The 18,308-nt window shown below is 35.9% G+C and overlaps 1 protein-coding gene and 1 non-coding gene across 6 annotated transcripts in view; both read left to right on the forward strand.

Moving 5' to 3' along the window:
• The window catches only part of PTPRC (protein tyrosine phosphatase receptor type C), a 120,638-nt gene that overhangs the window by 67,310 nt on the left and 35,020 nt on the right, over positions 1 to 18,308 (forward strand). For 4 of the 5 annotated variants that reach the window (XM_081791903.1, XM_060644035.3, XM_060644036.3 and 1 more), the window contains 7 exons: positions 690 to 908; positions 2,920 to 3,048; positions 4,409 to 4,549; positions 10,186 to 10,305; positions 10,701 to 10,859; positions 12,743 to 12,954; positions 18,180 to 18,240. In XM_081791903.1, the coding sequence (XP_081648029.1) occupies positions 690 to 908; positions 2,920 to 3,048; positions 4,409 to 4,549; positions 10,186 to 10,305; positions 10,701 to 10,859; positions 12,743 to 12,954; positions 18,180 to 18,240 (1,041 nt within the window). The remainder of the gene's footprint in view (positions 1 to 689; positions 909 to 2,919; positions 3,049 to 4,408; positions 4,550 to 10,185; positions 10,306 to 10,700; positions 10,860 to 12,742; positions 12,955 to 18,179; positions 18,241 to 18,308) is intronic. The other variant, XM_060644034.3, reaches the window with a different exon arrangement.
• On the forward strand, positions 4,057 to 4,220 carry LOC132686990 (U1 spliceosomal RNA). The gene has a single exon (XR_009613940.1). It is a non-coding gene; the product is annotated as a U1 spliceosomal RNA (small nuclear RNA).

Below are 18,308 nucleotides of genomic sequence, written 5' to 3' on the forward strand. Positions count from 1 at the left end.
ATAATAAGGGCTTAATAATGTTCATTGGATTGAAAGTAAGGGACAAATTAGTATTTGTTGAAAAGATATTTTTTACCATTCAACAATGTTTTTTAAACAAAGAAGAGAATGCAACATAGCGCTAAGGGGAGGTACTTAGGAGGGTTCGTTATCAATAATTCTACCTAAGTAAAGGAATAATGAGGCCTGTGGCCCCTGAATTAATGTTCCACAAATTTGGAGAAATAGGTAATCAACAACTGCATTTTAGGAAGTAAGGGAAATGATAAAGCAAGAAGAAATTCGTCAGATGTTTCATTCGTGTATCATTTCAACAAGTAATTCAAGCAAGTGTGCCCCTGCTAATGACAGGTTTTATGTAATGACTTGGGTTTATGGTGGTGTTCAAAATACACTGGCCTTTGCTGTCATAGAACATATAGTCGAGTTACGGAGATAAGACATTAATCTATTCATCATCCAAGTATAAACTTAAAAGCGGAGGTCCTTGATAGGCAGTCGATGGAAAGGGAATTTTGAAAAAATAATCATGGACACACCTGATGTGTTTCTTCTTTTTTTTATGTTTCTGGGGACATTTTGTTAGATATTTGATACTTTTGAAAATCTATGTTAAAGCGTTTGCATTTGATGTAAGCTTATTCTGAAAAATTTTTAAAAAGGGAATCCACATTTTTATTTTCTTTCAGATGAGAAATATAAAGGTATCAGTGTGAAATATCGTTATGACTATGGAAGTAATTCATTTATAGCAAAACTAAATGTTAGCGATGATGTGAAGTGTGAAAATGCCATATGTGAAATGAATGAGATCCATAACCTACCAGCATGTGAAAATAAGAATGTTACTATCAGTCATACTTCTTGTGATCCTCCAAATAAAATTATAGAATTGGACGTACCACCAGGTAAGTATAAATTGGTTTCTATTTGTATATTTACAAAAGAATACAATTCCACGTGTTTTTCATTCTAGCGGGTGAAGGAATCTGTCTGGTAAATGAACAGGGGTGAGGGGAAAGATGTCAGCTGGACGCTAGTGGGCGAACCTTCTGTTCTTCTAACCCAGTGAAATTAGGAGTTCATAAGCCTTCTTTACCCCTTACTCCCTCCCTATACTCCTTTTACAGAGTGTTTCAAGTAGATTAGGTACGACTTATCCCACTGTGGATAAGTGATTACCCATAAGCTTTCTTCCCCCTCCGTACTTAGTTCAAGTCATTAAATATAGATGTGCACATATTTATTCTTCTAGATACAAGTGTGTCTGGAGTATATTGGGGTAAACCCCAAAGTCAAGGATTTGATGTTTGTGGAAAGAACAAAACTACTTTCACACACACAAAAAAGAGAGTTATAATCATGTTAAGGTGATCAAGCCACTTCTGCCGGCTCACCTATTGCTGAGAAGGGGAAGGGGGTAAGGGTATCAAGCCCCCTACACCAAAGAATGTAACAAAATGCATTTTGGAAAAGGGATTCAGGAACTGTGTACATTTGTCTACTCTTTCACATCACATAATAATTCAAGAACACTGATTTGTTAACATTTAAATAGGTGGAAGTTTGCTTCCGTATCTTGGCTATTGCAAATAATTCTGCTTTAAACACAGGGATGCACGTATCCCTTTGAATTAATGTTCTTGTACTGTTTGGGGAAATATCCATCCGGGAGATTGCTGGATTATAAGGTAGTTTTATCGTTAACTTTTTGAGGAAGGGTCATACTGTTTTCCACAGTGTCTGCATCCCTACCAACATGTGTGAGGGGTCCTTTTTCTCCACCAACACCTGTTGTTTTTTGGGTTGTTGATTTTAGCCATTCTGATGGTGTGAGGTGATAGCTCTTGTAGTTCTGATTCACATTTCCCTGATGATAAGTGATGATGAGCATCTTTTCATGTGTCTGTTGGCCATCTGCCTGTTTTCTTTGGACAAATGTCTGTTAAAGTGTTCTGCCCCTTTTTAAACTGGATTATTTGTGCGTAGGGTGTTGATTTGTATAAGTTCTGTATATATTTTGGATACTAACCCTTCATCAGATATGTCATTTGCAACGGCATGGATACAGCTAGAGGGTATAAAGTGAAATGAAATAGTTAAATACCATATGACTTCACTCACACGTGGAATTTGAGAAACAAAATGAACAAAGGGAAAAATAAGAGAGAGAGAGGGAGAGAACAAGAAACAGACTCTTAGCGATAAAGAACAAACTAAAGGCTAGCAGAGTGGAAGGGGATGGGGAGATGGGTTGAAGAGGTGGTTAGGGATTAAGGACTTCACTTGTGTTGAGCACAGGGTGATGTATGGAAGTGTTGAACTACTATATTATACACTTGAAACTAATATTACACTGTACGTTAACTAACTGGAATGAAAAGTTTAAAAAGTAGGCTAAATTTTGGTATTTTCGGAAAAATGTCATGTAACTTATTCATTTTCTCCAGATATTACTGAAATAAATTATCATTTAGAAACAGAAAATGACAATTTAAAAAACGTATTCTCCAAGACAGGACCCCCATACTCTAATAGTCATTTAATAAAAAAAAAAAATCACAGAGTAAATTAAAAAGTTGAAGATATAAGTAAGAACAAATGAAGTGAGTGTTTTAAAATGTGCAAAAAAAATTCAATTTCATCTAGAAATTTGCTTGGGTCCCATTTTTTAAAGGTAAGATAAATTCTAAATAAAATGCTGCCAATTAAATGCTTTCCAAAATGTGTGATGTTAAAAAAAGAATAAGCTATATAATTGAGGCATGTTAAACCCCGAGTTATTGGAGTTTTTCAAAACTTTCAAAACTAAATGCTCTCAAAGACTATATCACGAATATAGTTTCAGAGACTTTAATTGAACATATGGCACACATTATGAATCATTAATCATCTATTTCTATATCTTCTTTTTGACAGATCCTGAAAGTTTCTATTTGAAAACTTGTACAGAGCCAACAAAAGCAAATACTTCTATTTGTTTAAGACTGGAAAAAAAGAAAAACTTTACTTGTGAGGAAAAAAAGATTACACACGTACTTACTTGTGGTAAGAATATAGCTTTGATTGGAATATTTTTATGGTAGAAAGTTGTTCTAGATATTATCTATTCTTTCCTCCCTTCCTTCCTTCCTTCCTTCCTTCCTTCCTTCCTTCCCTCCCTCCCTTCCTCTTGCTTTCCTTCCTTCTTTCTCTCCCTCTCTCTCTCCTCTTCCCCCCACTCTTCCCCTTCCTCTACCTTCCTTCACTCCCTTTTGGTCTATGGTTTTATGGAGTCAAAACATTGTATTGTCTATACCACTCAAATTCACAAAATAGACAAATACTTTCCCCCCAAATAATCTTTGAAATAGCAAAAGTCAATTAATTTATAAGAATTTTCTTGGCAACTGTTATACACAAGGCATTGTTGAAAAGGTTGTCAGGGAAGGGTGCCATAGAAAAAATATGACACACATACTGTTAGAATAAAAAGAAAAGCAAACGTAAGATCATGTGACTCAAGAGTTTATGTATGTGGTCAACCCTCCATCAACAAAATTCATGGACAATCTCAAGAACATTTACATGAAAGAAAAGTGGGAAAAACACAATCAGTTCCTCTAGGAATATGGGTTTGGGCTCATATGGGGGACAATAATTGAGATACCAGTTCTTTTTAATAATTAATGAATTAATTTTTTTCTTTTTATTTGAATTTATTAAAGTAGAAACTCTCCCTTGATGTAAAGCCATTTGCTAAGCCGTATTTGGCAAGGCAAACAGACACACACATGCACACACACACACTACACAAAGGATGAAGTGTGACACTGATTGCAATCATCGTGTTGTAAAGAAGCTTCATAGCTATGATACGAGCGGTATGAGGAAAGCAAGAACAGATTTATAATGAAATGATGATAAAGTAATGGTGTACTTAAAATATCTCTTAGGCAAAGGCTAACTCAGGTGGATTCTTAGTTTCTGAACAGAGAACTCATTCCATCAGTGAAATTAGAGACACTCTCAAATTCAGTTAGACTTTTTAATATTTTCTTTAAAATCGAGTGTGGTGTACTTATCTGGCAGGGGAGATACCACGATCATGAAGGTGGTTTTCCCAGGGTGAGTTTTATCCATTGCACTCCAGATGCACTGACCCCTGCGTCTTCCTCAAATGTGGGTAACTCGAATGCATAATTTGTGGTAGTGGGGGACTGAGTTTGCGCTTTCCTCTGGAAAAAAAAAATTGAGTGTGGCAAAATCATGCATTATTATAGTAGTTTTTAGTATCTTTTACTTATTTCCTATTTGCTAAAGTTTTCAATCTAATAGATATTTATTACAGATATGAAATCTAAAGAGAGAGTTAAATATGATTATTGTATTCGTACATGTACTGATACATAATACTTATTTCTTTCAGCTAACTTTTCTTCATCTAATAAGACCGAAACTTATTTGGAACCCCTTTCACCTAAACAAAATTATTCCTGTAATTTAAAAGTATCGTATGGGGCCACTGAGTTTTTGAACAAAAATGAAACCTTTGAAACAGATGTTGGAAGTGAGTATATCACTTACATGTATATGTAAAATTTCTTCTTATGTTCTTACAGTTCTTTGAGAATCAAAGAAAATGATGTTGTAGATTTGGAGAAAGGGTTTCAGGAAATGGATATGTATCAATTTTTAAAGTAGAATTTCAAAAATGGATGATAGAAGATCCAAACCTTTGACAAGTTTTTTTGTTTGTTTGGTTGGTTGGGTTGTTTTGTTTTTTCAAACTGCAAATTCTAGGCCATCATGAGCTTCTGGTGGACACAAAACTGAGGTACATGAAATGGTTTGTTCACTTACTTCCCATTTCTTCCTGCAGCCATGTTCCTTTCTTGGTGCGTCCTGCACCCTCTGCCCCTCTAGCAAACCCTGCCTTTGATAGAAGTGGGCACATGGCTATGAAAACACAGTGGCGCATCTAAGGATTGGTGGCGATATGATAATTAGTGTTACTAAAATGCAAGCAATATAAATAATAACAAGACGATAATAGCTAACGACAGTTAGAAAGATCCATTTTGGAAAATAATAGCTTTTGGGAGATGGGGGGCGGGGGCGGAAAGGAAGTGAAAAGTCCTAAAATTCCGCTCTTATTCAGTGGAAGGAGGGAGAGTCCAGTCTAGAGTCTGCTAGAAAAGTATGTTAATTCTGTGTATGACAATTTATGAGTAACCACCAAAGAAAGAAGAGCAGAGAGAGGAGGAATGCAAGGCAGTACAGCCACTTTGGAAGATGTTTTGGTAGTTTCGACAGAACGAAACATACTCTTACCTTACAATCTAGCCATCACACTCCTTGGTACTTACTCAAATACTTATGTCAAATACTTACTTGGTACTTATGTCCACACAAAAACCTGCACAGGGATGCTTATGGCACCTTTATTCATAATGTTTCCAAAACTTGGAGGCAACCAAGATGCCCTTCAGTAGGTGGAACCAGACACTGGAATATTATTGAGCACTAAAAAGAAATGAGCTATCAAGCCATGAAAAGACACGAAGGAACTTTAAATGCTAATTACTAAGTGAAAGGAAGACAATCTGGAAAAGCTACATACTGTATGCTTCCAACTACATGATATTCTGAAAAAGCCAAACTATGGAAGCAGTTAAACAATCAGTGGCTGCCAGGACGAGGTGGGGGAGGGTGAAACAAATAGAGCACAGAGGATTTGGGAGACAATAAAAACACTCTGTACGGTACCATAATTATGGCTACATGTCGTAAGATACGTTTTCTCAAACCTGTAGAACACATGACATAAAGAGTGAGTCCTAATATGAACTATAGACTCTAGCAGATAATGATGTGTCAGTGTAGGTTCATCACTTGTAAACCCTGGTGGGCGACGCTGGTAATGAGGGTACTATGCATGGGCAAAGGCAGGGGAATATGAGAAATCTCTCTACCTTCCCCTCAATTTTGCTGTGGACCTAAAAATGCTCTAAAAAAGTAGGTCTTTAATAATCATAATCATAATCATAAATCATGAAATAAGATTTATCCCAATAATGTAAGAATCCTTCAACCTTAGAAAATAGCAATTAAACCATTTTACATACCATTTACTTCAGGAAAGGGGGAATTTTTGCAAGACCATTGCAACAGAAGTTACATTCTTTTTTTGTTTAATGTTTATTTATTTTTGAGAGAGAGACAGAGACAGGGCATGAGCGGGGGTGGTGGGGGGGGGGCACAGAAAGACAGGGAGACACAGAATCTGAAACAGCTTCCAGACTCTGAGCTGTCAGCACAGAGTCTACACGGGGCTTGAACCCACGAACCGTGAGATCATGACATGAACCGAAGTTGGACGCTCAAAACAGCTGAGCCACCCAGGTGCCTCAAGAAGCTACATTCTTAAAAACAAGACAAAAGACTTTGTTAATTCACCTACTATATGACCCACCCACTTAAAGTATATAATTCAGTGTTTTTTTAAATATATTAAGAGTTGTGCAATCATCACCAGAATCAACTTTAGAATATTTTTGTCACACCAAAAAGAAACCCCATATCTATTAGCAGGCAGTTCTCATTTCTCTCCTGCTTTCCACACCTACGCAGTTACCAATCAACTTTCTGCTTCAATGGATTTTCCTATTCTGGATATTTCATATAAATGGAATTGTATAATATACTGTCTTTAGTGACTGGCTTTTTTTCACTTAGCATAATGTTTTCAGGGTGCTTCCATGTTGCAAAATGTATCAATGTTTCAATTTATTTTTTTATTGCCTGATAATAGTCCATCGTATGGATATACCTTATTTTGTTTGTTCATCCGTTGATTAGTTTTTTCCACTTTTTTGGCCATTATGAATAATGCTGCTATGAACATTCATTTACGAGTTTTGTGTATACATATGTTTTCATTACTCTTGTGTTCATACCTAGGATTAGAATGTGGGGATCATATGACAACCTTATGTTTTGCATTTTGAAGAACAGCCAATCTGTTTTCCAAACAGGCTGCATCACTTTATTTGTTTGTTTGTTTGTTTACTTATTTATATTAATATGAAATTGATTGTCAAATTGGTTTCCATACAACACCCAGTGCTCCTCCCAACAGGTGCCCTCCTCCATGCCCGTCATCCACCCTTCCTTCCCTCCCACCCCCCATCAACCCTCAGTTTATTCTCAGTTTTTAAGAGCCTCTTGTGGTTTGGCTCCCTCCCTCTCTGTTTTTTTTTTTTTTTTTCCCCTTCCCCTCCCCCATAGTCTTCTGTTAAGTTTCTCAGGATCTACATAAGAGTGGAAACATATGGTATCTGTCTTTCTCTGTATGGCTTATTTCACTTAGCATCACACTCTCCAGTTCCATCCACGTTGCTACAAAAGGCCACATTTCATTCTTTCTCATTGCCACGTAGTATTACATTGCGTATATAAACCACAATTTCTTTATCCATTCATCAGTTGATGGACATTTAGGCTCTTTCCATAATTTGGCTATTGTTGAGAGTGCTGCTATAAACATTGGGGTAAAAGTGCCCCTATGCATCAGCAATCCTGTATCCCTTGGGTAAATTCTTAGCAGTACTATTGCTGGGTCATAGGGTAGCTCTATTTTTAATTTTTTGAAGAACCTCCACACTGTTTTCCAGAGCGGCTGCACCAGTTTGCATTCCCACCAGCAGCACAAGAGGGTTTCCATTTCTCCACACCCTCGCCAGCATCTATAGTCTCCTGATTTGTTCATTTAGCTATTTGTTCTTTTATCTATTCAAAGCCTTTGCCCACTTAGAAAAATTTTTATTGAGTTAGAAGAGTTTTTTTATATATTCTAGACCCAAGTGTCTTGTCAGATATATCATTTGCAAATATCTTTTTCCATTCTGTGAATTGTCATTTTACTTTGTTGATAACTTTTGAAATTTATAATACTTTAATTTTGATGAAGTCAAACTTATCAATTTTTACTCCTTTGCTTATGCTTTTGGTGTCACATTAAAAACCCATTGCCATGGGGCGCCTGGGTGGCTCAGTTGGTTAAGCATCCGACTTCAACTCAGGTCAGATCTCGCGGTCTGTGAGTTCGAGCCCGCCGTCGGGCTCTGGGTTGATGGCTTAGAGCCTGGAGCCTGCTTCTAATTCTGTGTCTCCCTCTCTCTCTGCCCCTCCCCCGTTCATGCTCTGTCTCTCTCTGTCTCAAAAATAAATAAAACGTTAAAAAAATTTTTTTTAAGATGCTGGTGAGAGGGGCGCCTGGGTGGCTCAGTCGGTTAAGTGTCCGACTTCTGCTCAGGTCATGATCTCACGGTCCGTGGGTTCGAGCCCCGCGTCGGGCTCTGTGCTGACAGCTCAGAGCCTGGAGCCTGTTTCAGATTCTGTGTCTCCCTCTCTCTCTGCCCCTCCCCTGTTCACGCTCTGTCTCTCTCTGTCTCAAAAATAAATAAACGTTAAAAAAAAAATTATAAAAAAAACCCATTGCCAAATCCAAAGCCATAAAGAATTATTCCTATGTTCTCTTCTAATAATTTGATAATTTTCTCGACTAAATTTTACACTATCGATCCATTTTAAGTTAATATTTGTATATGATGTGAGGTCAGAGTTTGATTTAATTCTTTTGATGCAGTCATTCTCTTGTTCTAGCACCATTTTCTAGAAAGACCATCTTTTCCCCATTGAAAAGTCTTGCCACCATCGTCAAAAATTAATAATAATGAGCTTATTTCTGGCCTCTCAGCTCTATTCTGTTGATCTACATATCTATTTTTATGCTAGGATCACTGTTGGTTACTGCTGCTTGATATAAGTTTTGAAATCAGAAAGTATGATCCCTTCAACTTTGTTCTTCAAAATTATTTTGAGTATTCAACTTTCCATGGAATTCCATGTGAATTTTAGGATCAACTTGTCAATTTCTACAAAGAAGCCTAACTGGATTTTTTTTTTTTTTTTTTAAAGAGAGAGAGAAAGAGCACGTGACTGGGGAAGTGGCGTGGAGGAGAGACAGAGAGACTTAAGCAGGCTCCACACTCTTGTGCTGACAGCTGGGAGCCTGGAGCTTGCTTCTGATTCTGTGTCTCTGTCTCTCTCTGCCCCTCCCCTGCTCACACTCTGTCTCTCTCTCTCTCAAAGGTAAAGAAACATTAAAAAAAATTAAACAAACAACTATGAGAGGATGATGACATTACACACCCGCTAAAATGGCTAACGTCAAAATAACCAACAATACTATTTGTGAATGTAATGTAATAACTCAGAAATCTTACTCTAAGTATTTATCAAAGAGAAAAAAAACCAACATCTCTACAGAAAGACTCCTACACAAAGATTCACGGCAGATTCACTCCTAGTAGCCGAAAGTCTGGAAACAGTCCCAATGTCCCATCAACACTTAAACGAATAGATAAAATGTGGTGGATCCTTACAATGGAATGCTACTCATGAAGTAAAAGAACTAACTACTGACACATGCAACAACATAATTGAATCTCTAGAACATTATATTGAGTGCAGTATGATAGACATACAAAAGTACTATTTGATTTTCTCTATGTGAAGTGGGTGAAGAAACAAATTGAATCTATAGTAACAGAGAAAAGTTCAGAGGGGGCTTGGGGTTGGGCAAAGAAGCTGAGTTGCCTGGGAAGTGACACAGAAGAAATTTGGGGGGATGATAGAGATGTTCTAGAGCTTGATTGTGGTGGTGGTTATGTAGATGAATATGCTTGTCAGAAGTCATAATTTTACCTCAAATTGGTGTGTTTTAATGTAAATTACACCTCATAAATTGATTTAAGCATTTATTACGTTCTTCATCTCAAGTTGGAAGTTTCCAAATAATGACAGTTAAGTTTATCAGTACTACCAGTGACAGATTTTCAGCACAGTGAAATCTAGGAATTCCAAGGTAGATGAACAATAATACTATATCTGAGAGGAAGAGGATATTCGCAGATATTTTAGGTCAGTGGAATACTTGGGCTCCATAGTGCCACTGTAGAGTGACATTTCCTATGTTAAGCGACCTCTAAAGCAAATTTAATGAGACTAGATATCTTTCTTTTAATTTCATAATTAACTCATAATTAAAATGTGACTGTTGATAATCATAATTATAATACAAAGTATGTTTTTCCACGTATTATTTTTCATATTTCATATTTCATTCTTATTTTTTAACAGGTCCAAAAGCACCTCCAAATATTACATGCAAGTCTACAAACTCAACAAAAGCAATGATCACCTGGGAAAGCCCTGAAGATTATTTTGATAATTATGTTTTTTGTTTGCTGCATGCTTCAGGTAATTTGCGTCAGATTTAATTCCATGTCAGGAAAGATGAACCAAGAAGTGGGAAGTGCTAGCAATGTGGATTGAACTAGTGAGCAACAACAGAAATACGATGCCTTGTTATCTGGTACAATCTTTACACTCTAAATTCAATCTTTATTCTCTAAAGCCTGGAGAAAGAAACCCTCAGGAAGATAATCCTTATTATTGTCCTCCAAATATTATATGAGTTGCACAGTTTGAACTCCTTATTCAGGCCCACAAAGAAGCAAAAAAAAAAAAAAAATGCCTAATCCCTCAGTTTAGAGTCAGCTCAAAATGATTTAATGTACACAGCAAGTTAAATACGTGGCAATCTTGAGTTTTAATGACTTAAATGTTTCCTTTTTTTTTTTTTTTTTCTTGAGGAGAAAACTGCACAGTTCTGGGTAAAGAGAAGACCGAACATAATTTGCAAAATTTGAAACCTTATACACAGTACAGTGTGTCATTAAAGGCTTCCACCATGGGAAGAGTACAACGTGATGGACCTGCTGTGACATGTGAATTTCGAACACTTGAAGATAGTAAGTTATAAGTCTTAATACTTCTTTCTGTGAATGGCAAGAAACAAGGTATGAACTTTTTTTTCTTTTTCCATTCTTTTTTTTTTAATGTTTATTTATTTTTGAGAGAGACAGAGACAGAATGTGAGTGGGTTAGTGGGTTAGGGGCAGAGAGAGAGGGAGACACAGAGTCCGAAGCAGGCTCCAGGCTCTGAGCTGTCAGCACAGAGCCCCACGCGGGGCTCGAACTCACAAGCTGTGAGATTATGACCTGAGCCGAAGTCGGATGTTCAACCGACTGAGCCACCCAGGCACCCCAGTATGAACTTTTTAGTATACAATCCATCTTTCTTTATGCTTCATTGGGGAAACACATTGACCTGGCACATTTATTAACATCTAGGGTTTATAATAATTTAAAATACAATAATGTTCTAAACTGTTACCCTGGGTTCTCTGTATTCTTCATAGACCATCACAGATTTGTAAGAATGAAGCTTGAGGCCATATTAACTGGAACAATTTTAAGATTTCAGGCAATTTAAGTACCTAACCAACCTAGATAAAAATGCATTATCTATTGTTTTCTTTATTATCTAGAACTAGTAACTGCCAATGAGACACCTAATAACATCTCACCCACAAAGCATTCACTTGCTAACCTCTACTTACCCGCTTACCTTATAAAATACAGTAACTTACTGGCATTGTCTTCTCTTTGTTACATCGAACTACTTGTTTTATTTTATGGCACATTTTTCCATTTGAAGTTTCCTTTCAAAGGCATTTTCCTGTTGCTACCTGTATGATGTCTCCATATTTTCCAGGCCTAAAGCTAGATCTATCTCCGTGGTGAATGTTAACTCCATTAAGTCAGGAAAGAAGAAACACCCCTGTGTAAGGCAGTATCTGTAGCTCCAGAGACCTTAGCTGGCACCAAGTTCATGAAGAAAAATTGTCTTATTCAGGGATGGATGTAGAATGCTCTTCATGAAATTTAATGTAATTTAGATTCTGGTTTTAAAAGTCCAGATCCTTGAGCTTTATGGTTTTGCTATTTTCCTAAATTTCTGTGAAGTCATAGCAAACAAAGATAATTTGTTGCTCCTCCTAAAGAATGCAGCCAGGTAGGTAGTTACTAGGATAATGTAAGCACCTCAAGAACGGAGAAGCTGGGGATGCCTGGCTGGCTCAGACAGTAGAGCATACAACTCTTGATCTCAGGGTTACAAGTTCAAGCCTCGTGTTGGATGTAGAGATTATTTAAAAATAAAATCTTAAAAAAAAAAAAAGAACCAAAGAACTCTACTGTATGTAGGCCTTCAGAATCCCTCTATCATCCACTCTTCTCCCCTGCACCTTTCTTCCCCTCTTCTCTACCCCCTCTTTCCTTCTTTTCTAATTGTGTATACTCTCCTTAGGGGATGGCACAAAGTCCCATGACTTCAAGTATAACACATATGCTAATATTCATTGAAAGACTGGGGGGTTTATTTTTAGATGTTTTGGTACAGCTTCTTGATGCATGTACTATTATAGCTTCTTCATCCATAATCTCCAAATTAATGCTGAAAATAATTTATATTGGGGGTGCCTGGGTGGCTCAGTTCGTTGGGCGACCGACTTCAGCTCAGCTCATGATCTCCCGGTTTATGAGTTTGAGACCCACGTTATTCTCTGTGCTGACAGCTCAGAGCCTGGACCCTGCTTCAGATTCTGTGTCTCCCTCTCTCTCTGCCCACCCCCCCCCCCCCCCGCTCATGCTCTGTTTCTGTCTCTCAAAAATGAATAAACATTAAAAATTTTTTAAAATAATAATTTATAATGTACACAAATATTGCCAACTGATTTAAATATGCATGTACAAAGTGATTAAAGTAACAAATATTCCTTCGTTTTGATAGAGCCAACCAAAGTCAGGCGCTTACTTGCTTCTCGGATATCAGATAATAGTATTCTTGTGAAGTGTGATCCTCCTTCGGACTTTAAAGGCCCCAGTAATGGATCCTACCATATGGAAGTCAAAACTGGAGATGCCTTTGTTAAAAATGAGTCACAAAAAACTTGCCACTTCCCTGTACTATATCTTCAATATTCAACAAAATACGAATTTAAGGTAAGATAATTTCTATCCTCAACTGTAGTACTAATGTACATTATACTGATTATTACACCATACTTCAATAATACTAAGACCAATTGATGCTCACATGAGCTTTAGAAACTCTTCATCTAATGAAATCATACTTTAAAGTCTTAAATGGTTGACTCCGAACTTCTTATCCCCAGCTCTAAGAACAATGGTTTCAAGCAAATATGTTGTTGGAGTATTTTTCACCTTTAATGTAATTTACTCATAGCAAAATTATTGCGCCTGTGTCAAGAAGCACAACATTTTATACACAGTAAATTAATTTAAATTTATGCACAATAGATTATTACTTTGCAAAATGTTTTATTTACCGTGACTTTTAATCTTTACTAACATGACTTTTTAAATTGCAAAATATTTTACAGGTGCACTGAGGTTAGAAAATAGTAGAAATAAATATTAGGAAATACCAGTGAACATGGAGAATTAAAAAAAACAAAACTCATCTACAAGCTTACTGTCTACTGATCATATTTTATGAATGTGTTTCTGAAATGGAAAAACTCAGTCTTGGCCCTGGTTGTAGGGAAAACCCGTAGTTCCCTCTTCTCTTGTGTGTTCTTTTCTGTGAGTCTCCTGTACAATTCATGTGCAGCGCCACCCTTCTGATGCTTCTGGTCTCCAAATTTGTGTGGAGGTTTTCCTCCACATCAAGCAAGTCTTTGTGGCACCAGCTGGGTATCCCGCAATTTAATTCAAATCTGACACTATCTACCTGGAGATAGTGGCAGATTCCACAGGTTAAGGACTCAGTCCCACAAGACTGTTCCACCCCACTTCAGCTCTAACTGCCAGTAGTTGGTCCCTAGGTTACTCTCAACTTCTGTCTGACTTGGCTATAAATCAGGGGTTCCTATGGCCCTCTCCTCAGGCTTAGTTGCTTGTTAGTGTGTCTCACAGAACTCTGGGAAACACTTATTTACGTTTACCAATTTATTGAAATGTGTGATAAAGGATACAGAGGAACAGTCAGATGAAGAGATACATAGGGTGATGTCTGAGAAGGTCCCAAGTACAGGAGCTTCTGTCCCCATCACGTTGGAATACATCACCTTCATGATATGGATGTGTTCACCAACCTGGTAGCCGCCAAGCCACCTTCTTTGGGGTATTTTAAGGAGGCTTCATCATGTAGATGTGACCAATCATTAATTTCATTTTCAGCCCTTCTACCTTCTCAAGAGAATGGGGGGCTGGGGTGAAAATTCCAAGCTTCTAATCATAGCTTTGGCTTTCTAATGACTAGCCCTCATCCAGGAACCATCCAGGAGTCCACCCAGTCACCTGATTAGAATGAAAAACACTCCTATTACCAGGGAAATTATAAGGGTTTCAGGAGTTCTGTGCCAGGAACCAAGGGCAGAAACCAATATGTATTTTCCATTATCTCACAACTTTCATAATATTGTAATGTGCATTTATATATATTCATCATATATATTATCAACATTCTGAACACATAGTTTAGTAACCTACATTTTTCATATATCACTACAACATGAACTTTTTCCATGTTAAGTATTGCACTACAATGCAATTTTTAACGGTCACCTAAGATTCTATTATATGGCTTTTTAACATTCTACTAACTATAGTTTTCATCTGTTATAAACAACAATCAATTAACACACTTACTGGTAAATAGCACAATTTTTGAATGTGTCTTTAATGATTTCTATTTAAATAAATTCCTGGAAATAAAGGTATCGGGTCAAAAGGAATTTACTTGTATTTTAAGAATTTTTGTGATAATTTTTTTTCCCTGTAAGTTACCAAATTACCCTTCCCATACAGTCTATTAAATAATTGCTCTTGAGAATCTCACCAACACTGGGCATGGCCTTCTTTTTCTTTGATGTTGAGTAGGTGAGATATGGTATTGACATCTCTTTTTGTTTGAATGGCTTTCTTTATTGACTGTCAAAGATAACTACAGTTTTTGTTGTTGCTGCTCCCTTGTCCAGTTTTATTTGGGGAAGTTTTTGGATATTAATGATATTAAACTCTTTGTCATATAAGTTGCAAGTTTTGTTTCCAGCTTGTAGTTTGCTTTTTAACTTTATTTATAACACTTTAAATCATACACAATTTTTCCTTTTATTTTTATTCAGTCAGATCTATCAGTTTTATTTCTGATTTAATGGAAATTTCAACAGTCAATAGTTGACTATTCAAAATAATGTTGACAATTGACCTTATATCCTTTATAACTTAAAGAAATGTTTATATATACATATGTTTATATACAAAAACATATGTATTTATAAATATATAACCTTTCTTGTTTGTTTAATCAGACATAGGTTGGACTTTTTCCTGTGTTTTTATTGTACTATATTAGATGATGCCATGGTTGTGATGACATGATATGATTTGTTCATATGGTGAATTATAGTGATAGGTTTTGTAATGATAAACCATGTCACGTTCCAAGAAAAAAAGTCTTGCTCTGTCACTGTGTATTATTCTTTGAAAGCATTATTGAATTCAAAGGCTTAATTTTTTAAGTCTTTATGAATAGACATTCATAAATGAAATCCTTCAATAAGTGGGTAGAGATGACGGGCACAGGCATTTGTATAGGTGTGGGCATGAATCATTCTTAGTATACTTTGCTATAAAAGTTGTGCTAACCTGATAAATAGCACATTTTCTTGTTTCTTTGCCTTTTTATAACCTTAAATAGTATAGGAATGATTTGTTCTCTGAAAATTTTTTTTAATCCTCTTAACACAGAGGAATCCTCTCAGAACCATTTTTTTTTCAATATTATTGTTCTTTTCAGACATTTTACACTTTGTGGATTTATATTTTTCCCATAATCCATATAAAAGAAATATTTTGTTATTACATATCATGTACATTATACTTCATCTCCCATTACTTCTCCAGCACCCATTAAGCTCCATTTATTTTCAGTTTCTCAAATGCACCTAGAATTTGCTCTCCATAGGTACTTTACCTTATGTACTTCTCTCTTTCTAGAATTTTCTTCTCCCATTCATCAATATAAGTTATTCTGGAAAAATATAGGTAAACATCATATTAAAATACAACATTCAGGGGCGCCTGGGTGGCTCAGTCGGTTAAGCGTCCGACTTCAGCTCAGGTCACGATCTCGCGGTCCGTGAGTTCGAGCCCCGCATCGGGCTCTGGGCTGATGGCTCGGAGCCTGGAGCCTGTTTCCGATTCTGTGTCTCCCTCTCTCTCTCTGCCCCTCCCCCGTTCATGCTCTGTCTCTCTCTGTCTCAAAAATAAATAAACGTTAAAAAAATTTTTTTAAAATACAACATTCAAATTCAAAGTAGTAGATTATTACTTAGTTATTCATTCTTTTCCCCAGCCTTCAAAAGATTGTCTCTTGTTTTCTTCATTGCATGTACCGTAATTCATTTTCATGTTTCTTTCTGTCTCCACTACACCATTTATGCCATCACGAGGGATCAATCATTTTTGCTTTATTCATCATTGTGATCTCTGGTTAACAGATTAATAAAGTAATTTTTATCATTGCTCCATTTATTACTTTTCTTTTTGTAGATTTATTTTTATGTTCTTCTGCTAATTTGGGATTGAAAGCATTTTTGGTCCATTTCTTTATTTTTTTATTATTTAAAAAAAAACAACAAAAAAAGAAAAATTAAACTATGAACTGTCCTTTGGTAAAATTTTGACTGTATCCCATGCCTGTGTTATTATTAATTTTTCTTTTTTTATTTATTAAAATTTTTTTTTACATTTATTTATTTTTGAGAGACAGAGTGAGACAAAGTGAGAGTGGGGGAGAGGCAGAGAGAGAGGGAGACAGAGAATCTGAAGCAGGCTCCAGACTCTGAGCTGTCAGCACAGAGCCTGACACGGGGCTTGAACCCACAAACTGTGAGATCATGACCTGAGCCAAAGTCGGATGCTTAACTGACTGAGCCACCCAGGAGCCCCTATTATTATTAATTTTTCAATGACTGACATAAAATTTAACAAGTGGATTTTTAGAGTAGAATGTTCTGATCATTATTTCCCAAGAATTTACATTGCAGTTGGAAAGAATTTCTAATTTATCTGTTTTTTAAAGAGATAGTGTTTCTAGCTTTTAAAAGATAATTAGCTTTTATAATTTCTACTATTTTTAAACGTTTATTTATTTTTGAGAGTGAGAAAAAGAATGTGTGCAAGCAGGGGAGGGACAGAGAGAGGGGGACAGAGGATGCTAAGCTCTCAAAAGAGAGCCTGATGCGGGCTTGAACTCACAAACCACGAGATCATGACCTGACCAAAGTCAGACGCTTAACCAACTGAACCACCCAGAAGTCCTACAATTTCTATTTTTTGGAATTAATGGAGTATTTTTTACAGTTAAATGTATAATGAATATTTACAAATATTCTGTGAGTACTGAGGAAATTATATATCTTCCAAAGGGTAAAAACTTAGATATATATTGTCCAAATGTATCATGTTTATCTTTTAATGATATTATTCAGATTTGTTTTTACCTTTTTTTTTTTTTTTTTTTTTTTTTTTTTTGCCAAAGCCTCTTACTGCTCTCTTATTCTTTTCAGTTTCCCTTGTATAACTAAATTGTTTTGGCTTTATTTGTATTCAATATTATGAGACACAGGGAGTTTTCCTAGTTAGGTTAATACTGTAGATTTTACCTTGTATCACTTGGCGGTATCTATCCTTATAATTTTAACCCTTGTGAACTAAATATCAATTTATTATAAACACTGTGATTGTCATATTGTTTCTATTTACTTTTACAAATTGTATGTTCATTTTGTGTGTAACTTTTATAAACAGTACATGGTAGTTTCCCTTTTAAATAAAATGTATAGATATTAGCCTATCAATAGGGAATTTTAACTTTAAGCTTTGAAGAATTTGATGTGTTGGAGTTTATTCCTTCAGTTTCACTTACTCTTGCCGATTATACTATTATTATTGTTGGTGTTGTTGTTGCCAAATAAGCTAAGATTTCTTTATGTCTTTTTCACTGTTAAATATTTTCTTTGAAAAACTATTTGATAATAAGACATTGACATAATCTTGAGGTTTCTATTTTTAAATTAAAGTTAACCTGTATATTTTAAATTAAAATCGACACCATTGTATGAGAAATAATGTATGTGTTGCATCATGATAGATAAATTCACATTAGAAAACTATTTTGTTTTATTACTGGAATCCAGGTCTATTACAACAACGGACGCCACGATGGAACTCCAGAATCTGTTTTTTATTCAACATCTTGTAAGTCATTTTGTGGCTCTTTATTATATTATACTAAAATATATATTAACATTACAAACCTTTATTAT

The sequence above is a fragment of the Panthera onca genome, chromosome F1 (genome assembly GCF_046562875.1).
Source record: "Panthera onca isolate mPanOnc1 chromosome F1, mPanOnc1 haplotype 2, whole genome shotgun sequence".
Classification (NCBI taxonomy): domain Eukaryota; kingdom Metazoa; phylum Chordata; class Mammalia; order Carnivora; family Felidae; genus Panthera; species Panthera onca.